The following is an 11,537-nucleotide window of genomic DNA, read 5'->3' on the forward strand; positions in this document are numbered from 1 at the left end:
GGTGGGGAGGGGCATAATAATATGTCTCAGGTGTCTAAAAGTTCAGAAAATGACAGTGTAAACACGAAGACAGCTTGCAATAGTCGGATCGGTCTGACTAACTGTCATCTAGGCAACGCGTCGGCGTTTGCAGTTCCTACGGGGATCATAAGTTCTGCCTGTGTAACTGAAATCAAGGTGGCAGTATTATGTTTAACATATTACATATGCATGTTACATACAACATACAGTGTATTAATATATTTGCATCAAGACAAATGTGGTGAGCATTACCCAATGAGAAGAACGTTGTGTTGCTGGTGCTGTAGCTTGTGGGGCATGCTTGTGTTTTATGTTAAGATTTGAAGTTTATCGATTGCCGACATGAACCGAAAAACTACGTAGTGCTAGGTGTCAAGTTACTCTGAGAAACTCATCCCTGGTAGTGTTTTTTTGGGAATTTATTACAATGTATTCAAAACGATTCATAGCCAAGAGTATACGTAAAGGTACACATGTTTATCGGCTTTCTTGGCCAATTACTTTTATACCTAATAGACAATGTTTAAGGCAACGTACGGAAAATAAAAAATCATACATAACACATACACACATACACATACACGTATATATATGTTTATATATATACATTATACATATATATATATATATATATATATATATATATATATATATATATATATGTGTGTATATATATATATATGTGTGTGTGTGTGTGTGTGTGCGTGTGGTGTGTGTGTGTGTGCGTGTGTGTGTGTGTGTGTGTGTGTGTGTGTTGTGTGTGTGTGTGTGTGTGTGTGTGTGTGTGTGTGTGTGTGTGTGCGTGTGTGTGTGTGTGTGTGTGTGTGTTGTGTGTGTGTGTGTGTGTGTGTGTGTGTGTGTGTTGTGTGTGTGTGTGTGTGTGTGTGTGTGTGTCTGTGTGTGTGTGTGTGTGTGTGTGTTCACACATCTGGCAAATTCTCAGATAGGAAGAAACCGTAGAAAACTTAATGGCCAGGACAACAGTCATTATCATTCATATAATTCACCAACGTTTCGATACAATGGCACATCACCTTCAGGACACAAGGGTACAAATGTACTACGAAATAAAGGCACATTTAACATGCATCGCTATAAATGGTAGCAGTCATAACTAACACAATTCAACACGACTTATTTGCGCGCAATTTTAACACCCTGATGGATAGCAATTGTAGCCTTGTGAACCAATCGTACTTTTTTGGGCTGCACGGGCAGAAAAGTTAAGTATAATTATGTTACCTACGGCCATTACTCTGTCCAGCTATGCCTGTTAAATGTACTGTTATTTTCCTGTGGCTTCGTGCCCTTGTGTCCGGATCATGACTCAAAATTGTATGGGAACGTCGACGAATCAAAAAATGATAGCGGCTGCCATCCCGACCATCAAATGTTTACTGCTTATATATGTATATATATATATATATATATATATATATATATATATATATATATATATATATATACATATATATATATATAATCTAATCTATATCTATATCTATATCTATATCTATATCGATACCTATATATATACATGTATGTATGTTTGCATGTATGCGCATGTGTATCTGTTAATGGCCAATGGTGCCTCCTGGGTGTCCTCAGAGTACAGGTGACCCGTTTCAAGAAACATTCTATGCAGGGCAAAATTCTGTGTCCGCATCTGAGAGGCGCAGTCCATGGGGCTCATGTTATCTTCGTGTGTGAACCGTTATTTTCTTCACTTTTAGACACCTGGGGAATATCTGCATAGCCCTCCTCATACACACATTATACTCTGCTTGTTGGCATACATAAACTTATGAACCATCTGCACCTCTTTTTTGTTGCGATGCACTATCGAAAACATATACCTAATAATGCCCTCGCAGCACACCAGCAGTGCGCAGTTTGTGTTGCAAAAATGTCCGGCAACAATTGTATTCTACCATCTCAGAGACATCAACAAACAGCTAATCCCCGGGTCTGTCTCCCCGGACCGAGTTTATCCACTCCTATGTAGAGTTGACGTTGTCCAGCGTCGACTTTGCTGGAGCCGAGCACACAAAGTCGAGTGTTTCGGTGCAGTTGGCCGTGCCCCAGCCGCCGTTGCCGTCGGCGTTGGTCACGACACAGCCGAGCCACCCGTCCGCCGGCTGCCCAGCCGCCCAGTGGGCGTACTCCAGGGCACCTCCGTCGGCCCACCTATATATGTCGCCGTCGCGGGTCAGGCCGATGAAGGCCGGCGTGCCGTAGGTCAGTGACGTCACGGCTCTGTTGGCGGCGGCGTCTCGGACGAGTGCGAGGCGCGCGTCCTGAGCAGCCACCTCGCACCAGACCACCGCCTCCTCGTGACTCGTGGGGAACAGCTTGCGCCAGTAGCAGAGCCCGTGCACGACGGGCGCGTCTGTTGGACACGCGGCACTTGCTCCGCCCGTCGAAAGCAGCAGCAACAGACAGGCGACCGTTGCGAACATCCCGAGAGAATCGTCCACTTTCGGAGGGACCACTGCGCGGGGGGTCGGCGGAGCCACCCGGCGTCAGCTGTCGCCGTCACAGGCCGAGGGAGACGTCTGAACACGCACGAGCGGTTTGCCAGTCGTGTTCTTGTCTCGGGATGTGGATAAGCAAATAAACTTGAGAAATATGCGAGTGAGATAGTCAGGAAGTAAATGTTCGAGTTCACACCTGAATAAACGGGGCTGAGAAAATTTAGCAACAAAAAAGCTCTTAAATAATTTCTTACTGTGAATTATTGGGAGATTAGAGTGTGGGTTGAGCGAAGGCAGCCTCTAAAAATTTCCAGACCACAAGCACATCACAATTTTACATGTTATGTAAACAGACTTGTTCACAGCGCGATATCAGTATATATCCGTGTTGGCACAACTGTCGCACTCCCATGCGTTCAAAGTTCTCCGACCGTTTTGACGAAGACGCCCACGTGTGGCGTCGGCGCTGACATTCCACGGCACACGCCTCTGACCAGCCTCCCTCCGTTCGAATTGTCCTGGTTCCCCTCTCACATCGTGGCGCGATCACCCACATCGCGGCGTGATCATCCACATCGTGGCGCGATCATCCACATCGTGGCGGGTGGCGCGACATCGCGAAAGTCGCGCTATTGTTCCATTCACCGTCGCAGCCATGCGCTGACCTGGTAGCCACTCTTCCGTCGCTGCTGTGGGAGCGGGTACTGCGCGCCTCTCCCCGGCAGGCGCGACGGTGTCCGGCATGTCCTCCCTCAGGACGGAGAGCGCCACCTCCGATCATGGCATTGTCACTATCCTGTGCCGGGGCGTGGTGCGGAGAGGCAGCGTGAGACTCGCGCCCGACGAGGCAGCTAACCGGGATGTGGCGTTACTGGCGGTCGGCCGGCATTCATCGGCCTGAGCAGCAGCAGCGGGGAATACCGGAGGCCTGACGACCGACGAAGTACGCTCACTAAGCGGGTGGCCGGCCGACGAAGGAGCAGCTGAAGCACGTTATCGTCAACGGCAACGGCGACTGAGAGGTGAACATCTGCACGGAACCTTCAACTTTGTTTGCTGGGCGCCGGCAGAATGAGATTAGGATGGCGCAGATGCGACTGATGGCACGTATTGGTCCCCATAACGTTTAGTGTGCACCATCGCTTTATCCAAAATTACAGTGCCTCAGTGATGTTTTGCCAAGATATTGCGTACGTCAATGAGACTACGTTTAGAGGCGTGAGGCTGCGCGAAGTCCACGTGGAGGAAAAACGACATGCCTTCTCCAGTTCGAGAAAGTGCTGACTCTATCTTCCGGCCTCTCAATCGCATACGTGATTAGACAATTCGCAACCGTCTGTGAAAGTGCACTGCCTATTGATTCCCATTGGTCCGCGCGTGACCGGGCCGAATGGACGGGTATCAGATGAATAACACACCTCACTCTTGCGCATACCCATTTCAATGACCGCGTAAAATTAAATTAATTGAATTAACGTCTACGACCTCTGGTTCCTTTGTCTCAAAACTGTCTTCCAGATTCCAGTCTGTAGTTGCGAATACAGTTATTTACGCAAGTTGTCAGCATTGTCCAATGATGTGAGGACCACACGTATTTGGATTCACTCTTTGCTGGTAAAGGGAAAGCCAAGCTACTAAATTTAGCAATTGTTTGGCCGTTCCTGACCCACATCACGGACAAAACGGCGCGTGTTTCTTATTTTGCAACAGCGTGGCAAATGTGGCAAAGCCCTACCAACTCTGCTGCGTGTTTTATTAGCCATTGATTGAGCAAGCAGATATCATGTAAAACGTCAGCAGATATTCTATAAAAAGCTGGCATGCAAGCAGGAGAACCAACAACAGACTAGGCAACAAGCAATACACGCTAGTCATATACTTGTCACTTGAACAAACATTTTTCTGGAGCATCATGCACGCTCTCACAAGTCAATCAAAATACTTGTGTCATCGGGAACCCGCTTTTGAAGCAAAGGTCCTTTCTGTGGGCAGCGACTATATTACAGAAAGAACGCAGAGCCCCCGCAAGAACAATGACCAGCGTTATGTGTGTCACGGCACTTCAGTATAATGTCGAAATGACAGACCTGAGCTACATACCTTTCTTACGCCCTGACTGGCGTATCTACTACGCACCATTATCCAACGCCTAATCGCTCTTCGTATCGTCCCTTCTGTAATGAGGCGCCAAGTGTTTCACCACATCTTCTCTGTATTTTAGTATCGCACCGTCAGGGCTGCAAGCACCTGCATTCGCTGCTCTCCGAACGGCGACTCTCCGACAGCGGGGGCCGCGAGCCGGGGCCGTGCGAACTGCGGCGGCGGCGCGCGTCTGCCGCGCGGCCGGAGCCGGCCTGCGAACCTGACCACGTGCCGCGCCCCGTCCCAGCAGGGGCGCAGGGCGCATACAACTGCACTACGAACACCTTTCCAAGCGGTCACCAATGTCCCCACTAGAATCAGAAGCCTTGAACTAGAATAAACTAGAATAACCCTGTGAATTCTCTAGCAAGGCTAACCGTACATTTCCCACCACGCCCACAGCGACGAGTCTACCTCGCGACGTCACCGCTCTCAGCCCCATCTGTCGGGGCTACCCTCGACCACCGACGTCGGCCCACACGGCCGAATACGCACGCTCATACCGCAGCGCAGCCAGGGCGCGCATGACGCCCGTGTTCACGGGTCTCGTGCACACAACACAGGGCAGACCGTGCTGCAGGCAGAGCTGTGTCAGGTGCGCTAGCACTAGCCGGCCCAGGCCGCGCCGCCGCTGCGTCGCCAGCGTGTGCAGGAAGCCGATGCCGCCGTTCCTGTCTACCACAGCCCAGGACATCAGCCGCTCGTTATCAAGTGACGACAATGAAGATGTTGCCGACGACGATGCTGAAGACGATGCTGAAGGCGATGCTGGATGCGATGCAGAGGGCAAAGCTGACGGCAAGACCGGAGGGGAGGTCTGTGACGAGATCGGCGCGACTGCCGAAGCTGATGCTGTTGACGATGGCGGAGGCGATGCCCCGTGGCTGAACGCACCGGCGGAAAGGCCCCGTAAAACGCCGTCTCTGATGATGCCGTCGACGCCCGGGACGTGGTCGGAGTACTCCCAGAAGCGCTTCACTTGGTCCACATGTCCCTCATTGAGCGGGCGGATGACGACACCGGCTGGGCTGTCGGCAGAGGGTGGGCGCAGCGGATGGCATCGTGGTTTCGAGAGCTGTTTTGTGCTGATAACTTAGCTCGTGTTCTACTGATAACCGCACCAAAAGACGGCGTAAAACATCACAGCTGCCCTCAAAACGAACACATCACAACAGTAGAAGCGGGTAGAAACGGAAGGGAAAGCAGTGGAGCTAGCTACACGCCCCCAGAGCCAAGGCAGCAGTGTAGGGGTAGTTTGTCTTACTTTTAAGCTCTAGAAAACATGCCTGACGTTTCACCCCATCTACCAGCCATCAGTCGCAATCCGTGCAGAACGAGACTTCTTCATAGCATAATTGCATGCCTTCGTTTATAGTCTGAATAGCTATGACAACATCTTATGCCATCAAAAACAGCGAGCGGTGTGAGCTTATTTTGAGGCAAACTTAAGCGTTCTCTACCCAGAACCCACTTCCCGTAGAACTCAGATATGTATGTTGCTCGGCTTCGGTTATTCCTGCTCGTTCAGTCTCCCCAACATAATGCACATATTCGTAAGACTAAAGGTGGACGCATGGAACTTGACATACCATTTGGATAACGGAATACGGACACGGATGAATAACGGGACCCTTGTCTTACACACAGCGGCGGATCAAGCCAGCTGTCCGGGAGGAAAGGGTAAGCCTGCGTATGCGCATGCCCGGCGGGCCGACCCATGCTTCAGCCAGCCAGCCTCCCGGAATATAATGTGTATTGGAGCATCTGGGAGTCCTGCTTACTGGCTACATCCCAAACTCTTACATCCTGGTTACTGATTACATCCCATCCCATCCCACGAAAGTCCTGGTTACATCCCAAACTCTTACCTTCGGCCCAAGAAATGACACCAAAATCCTGACGCCAGCCACTTCCCACTCGCTTCCCCGTGGCCAGATTCCCCGGTGGAAGACCCTAGCCACTCCCACGTGCCCGTTCTGAGTGCGGGAGGCCGCCTGTGTCCCGCTATGACCACACCTGACCTACCATTCAAGCACGTGCTCCGGCGGCTGGCAACTCTCCTGCACGAAGAGGTCAAACGGCGCGAGCCCGTCCCACGTGAGGCCTCGTTCCTCGGCGGCCGTCCTCAGCACGTGTGCCACGTGCAGGGGCACGCCGTCGGCGGTGAAGGGCGTGCCCCAGAGCTGGAGGCCCGGGGCGCGCAGGGCCGCGGCCAGGCACCGCAGGCTCGCCGCGTCCTCTCGTGCGAACACGCCCAGCGCGTGATGGCCGTGCCACTGACGCTGGGGGCGGAACAAGGGCTGGCGTTAGCCGCGACGGAACCAGGCGGTGGACTGGGCCACCGCCGACCGAAACGGGGCGGAGGTGACGGCACTGGCGCCTGAGCAGGAAGAGCGAGCGGCATTGTCGCACGCTAATTGACTACCCTAGGTGTAATCGCCGGAGATACTGAAGTGACTCGCTGGGATATCAGATCAGTGCACATATGAGTCCATAGGGGGGAAATAAGAGAACAAGCCCCACGTGAAAACACCCTTGACGGGAAACGGACCGAACACCGAATGTCGCGAATGGACTTTGGAATCACAACTGCGTGGCTTACCTCGCTCATGCGCAACAGAACCAGATCATTAGGTGTTCAAAGTACAAGGTGCAATGGAATGCCTGCAGGGCCAGGGACCTTGAATGGACAGGTAGAAAAGGTAGAGTTACCGCCATGCTCACCAAAATTGGGCGAGAGGCAGGCGACGCCATACAGCCTCAGCAGATGAGTGCGTCGTAAAGCCCATGACACACCCACCCACGCACGCACGCACGCACGCACACACACACCCCACGCACCACCCACGCACGCACACACACACACCACACAACACCAACACACACACACGCACACGCACGCACGCACGCACGCACGCACGCCACACCGCACACCACGCACACACGCACGCACGCACGCACACAAGCCAGTGGTCCTCACCTCGACACTATTCATGAACTGGTTAACACTTGCGGAAGTATCCAAGGTGCTAATTATCGGTAAATTATTTGACTACTCCTTCAGTCGTGCGTCACTGGCCATGTGGCGCACGTCGTCCAGAGATAGCCACACCCATAGTCCGGTCATTAAGACTCTGTTTATGTTCCATGAGCGAACTTACCGTAATTGTTATGACGACCAGGGGCGTTTGACCAGACTCTTGGCTGGCATAGATGCGGCAGGGACATGTGGGTTGACGCCGCTCTGTAAGAGCAGGAGCAGACACCGACTCTGGAGGCGAGAAAGTGCGTCACAGTTACTGGATCACCCTTAGCAGGGGCACCACAACTTATGAAAACGACTCGTTCCCGCTCGAAAGTGGTTTGGCATTCGTGTGGTGCTATGTATACGAGGCGGCAAGCGGACGTATGCCCTGGGACATAGTTTCAACTCCCACGGCTTTGTGTTGATGGCCCCCACAACGCTTCGTGTGTACCAATCAGCAAACCGCAATTCCGGCCAATCAGCCAATTCGTGCTTCGCTGATTGGCGAATCAGTGACCGGCATCAAGACAAGCCGCAAACTCAAGCGTTTTAATGACATGATGACGATTTGGATTCTAGGGTGCGTCGAACCCGAGATAATGCTGCGCCCATAACGGCTGTTTACGACTGTGTTACGTTTTAACTAGCAATGAAACAAATACAGCTGAAAATTGATGCCTCTTCGAAATAGCTCAAGATGTCTAAGGTGCGGACAAACATCGACCTGAACCTGAACCTCGGTTAATGCAAACAAACATGGACCTGAACCACCGGTTAATACTCACAGACTACCTACCTGCGACAACAATCACTGACAAACCCTTTGCACCATGCACTCCATGCTCCTGAAGACGCTCAATCAGGCAGCCAATGTCGGCCACGCTCACTTCTCGCAGAGGCGACTCCACTTCGGAGTCCATCGCGACGCTCGCGCCGTTCCCGGCCGCCGACGCCGGCACCAGAAGCCCTCTGACGGACGCCTGTCGCAGCCCTGGTCTGGCGGACGCCTGGCGCAGACCAGACGCCCACCGCAGCCACCAACGGGCCGCCGGCCGGCCCTGCCCGCCCCCCCCCCCCCCCTTCCCTCAGTGTCTTATTTGATCTGTGTATTAGTTGTAGTCACCGTATCACGAGATGTTCCCCCTTAGGGTTGTATGCCCACTGTGTGGGTACCATTGATCCTTATTTGATCCGTGTATTGGCGCAATCAAATGACAATCACCACGAGATGTTGCCCCCATTGCCTGAATTGTGTGCTACTGATTCTCATCTAATCCGTATATTGGTGTTATCACGCGACAATGATCAAGAGATTCCCCCTTCCCCTTTTTTCTGCTGGCGACACGTGTGCACGTGTTGTACTGATTATTATCTGATCGGTGCAGTAGTGAAATCATATGGAATCAACACGAGATGTTCCCCCCACCCCCGGACTGCTTGTAGCACTCCGGGGTGTAGCCCCCCCCTTCCCTTGGCTGGCCGGCCGGCTGTGGGTTTTCCCCTCCCTTCCTTGTCCATTGTCTTTGGACACCGCGGCCGTCTCGTCTGGCCGCGGTGAGGTCGCCGAAGGCACACCGCCCTTGCGGCTACGATCCTGCGCCGCGTTTCGGCGCCGCACGCTCGCCGTGCACCTGGGCGGTGTCAGCGCGTGATGTGTTATCAGTGTGGCTGCAATCCATGCAGCGTTTAACGGGGCCTGAAGCGGCCCCCGCCGACGGCCTGCCCCCCCCCCTGCTCACCATGGGGAGGGAGGGGAACCCGCGCCCCACCCCATTGGCGGCACGCTGCGCCGTGCCGTGGGGTTGTGAGGATATATTGTATTAGTTTGTAAAAACATTGTGTCCCGTGTACAGGCACCCCAGAGCCTGGAGCGCATCCGTTTTTCTTTTTCCTATTCCCTGTAATCAAACATGTACTTTGACGAATAACAAATCTGTTCTTATCAGCTTAATATCTGATACGTCCCCTACATGGTGACCAGAATATTAAACTGATTTTGAACATGGCGGGGTTAGTGGAGCTTGCTCCCGCCCTGCCGCGGGTTGGCCTGGCATTGCACTACAGCCAGGATCGGCCCATTTTATGCTGTCAGCGGTGTCAATAAATCAATATGTTCTAATACATGTATAATCAGTATGCGTTTCAATATGGGTTGGCGCTTATGCTGCATGCGCACCGCTGCTGGCGCACAGCCAACACGCATCACCTCAGATGCCTCGCCCGATGCCAGCTTGCTGCGGTTACATGCAGATGACACGCATCCGCGTAACAAAACCCTGCACAAACACACAATGGCGAGAGCCAAACAACAAAATCAATGAATACATGACAAAACAACGAGAAACAGACCCCAAAAAACAAAACCAACACAAAACAACAACAGCCATCAAATTTCAACACCATGGCGACGGGCGAAAGCACATCATTGACAACAGCTCAAAGCCGGCCGATGCCATGTCACCAACAGCGCGTGCCGTCAGGCCGGCAACATGCAGCGCCAACGCATCACAGGGTTGTACAAGCCAACGCGATACAGACGAAGCGCCTGACAATGACCATGGCCGCCGGCTGTCCATAACAGTTTTGCACGCCCCACGCCAGATGTCTCTGTCGGCGGCGTGACATTCACGCATCGCCTGCAGGTCGGCCAATGGTCGGCTGTCTGCCCTGCTCCAGCGCACGAGCACCGCAGCCGGAGGCCGTGCGCCCTTGCTGGCCTGGCGCCGTTGCTGGCCCGTTCCACACCTGCGTGGGTGTCTTCGCTTCCGAAGCACGGCCGCCCTGTACCACGTGACTCAGCACGACGCCGCGCTCAACTTGCAACAAGTCGGCAACAGAAGTCGGCAAACTATAGGTGACATTTACACATCGCGCGACACTCGGAACAGATAATGTCCACGTTTACCTGCCGAAGGGGATGCAGGTTTCAGAAGAGAAGGTGAGAAGAAGTGAGAAGGTGAGTGAGAGGAGGCGAGAAGCAGACGTTTTAGTCTGCTTCTCACGGCAGTCGTGCAGCGCCTGGATTGCGATCCCTGGATCGGGGAGCATCTTTCCTCTAAAATGTGACTGTGGGTCGCATCGGCCTGACAGCGGGGACTAGAGCGCAACAAATCGTACATGTTTGTGCCCATTGACTCGGGCACACTCGGAGCAGGCGCCTTTTCGGAAGTACACGGGTCTCTGAAATTGTTTTGCTAATCTAATTTCGACGTCTACCGCGTCATTTCTGATGTTTTTGTACTCTCAAGTTGGTTTTTCAAAAAATGGCGGTATAAAGAATTTCCATTACATGGGCTCAAAGCAGAATGCTAATATCGAGCTCCTTGACAAATCAAGGGAGGCAAGCAGCGTTCGCCGTTGGAAAATGGGAGCAGGGTTATTATTGGTTATTGGAAATGTGTCTTTTCTGTCGCCGACGAAATTTGGAGAAGCTCAATTGTCATCTGGGGCCAAATCCATCACAGGTCATTGCAATATAACTATAAATACGATAAACCACACACACATAACCGATAAAGAGCAATGCGCCATAAGCATCATAAATATTTCCTTTTTCGGAATTTGCATTTGCCCTTAAGTATCACTTGCTGGCCATACTAAAAGAACTAGAAACTAGAAAACTAGAAAGTTTTGAAGAAAGGTCCCCATATTGCCGCGTATACCATACCTGTGTAGCTTGAGAAGGATGCCTTGACGCCATGTGGTGTCATAGGCACCCTCTATGTCAAAGAACACTGCGCCTATGTGTCGGATTGCTTTAAATCCCATACGAATCGCAGTGTCAAGAACTAAAAGATTGTCAACTGTGCTGCGATTCTTTCTAAGCCACACTGGTGTTTGTAAAACGCCGTGGTGTTCTAAAAACCAAGTTAAAC

At 52.2% G+C, this 11,537-nt stretch overlaps 1 protein-coding gene and 1 pseudogene across 1 annotated transcript in view; one reads left to right on the forward strand and one right to left on the reverse strand.

The window, feature by feature from the left end:
• Nucleotides 1-4,894: 4,894 nt before the first annotated feature.
• The window catches only part of LOC119097789 (serine/threonine-protein kinase/endoribonuclease IRE1), a 39,224-nt gene continuing 32,581 nt past the window's right edge, over nucleotides 4,895-11,537 (reverse strand). Inside the window, exons 27-30 of the mRNA XM_037220760.1 lie at nucleotides 8,459-8,658; nucleotides 7,799-7,908; nucleotides 6,663-6,919; nucleotides 4,895-5,665 (exon numbers count right to left, since the gene is read on the reverse strand). Of these exons, the coding sequence (XP_037076655.1) occupies nucleotides 5,089-5,665; nucleotides 6,663-6,919; nucleotides 7,799-7,908; nucleotides 8,459-8,658 (1,144 nt within the window). The 3' untranslated portion in view covers nucleotides 4,895-5,088. The remainder of the gene's footprint in view (nucleotides 5,666-6,662; nucleotides 6,920-7,798; nucleotides 7,909-8,458; nucleotides 8,659-11,537) is intronic.
• On the forward strand, nucleotides 9,571-9,746 carry LOC119097807 (uncharacterized; annotated as a pseudogene).

The sequence above is a fragment of the Pollicipes pollicipes genome, unplaced genomic scaffold, assembly GCF_011947565.3.
Source record: "Pollicipes pollicipes isolate AB1234 unplaced genomic scaffold, Ppol_2.1 Scaffold_4404;HRSCAF=5182_pilon_pilon_pilon, whole genome shotgun sequence".
Classification (NCBI taxonomy): Eukaryota; Metazoa; Arthropoda; class Thecostraca; order Pollicipedomorpha; family Pollicipedidae; genus Pollicipes; species Pollicipes pollicipes.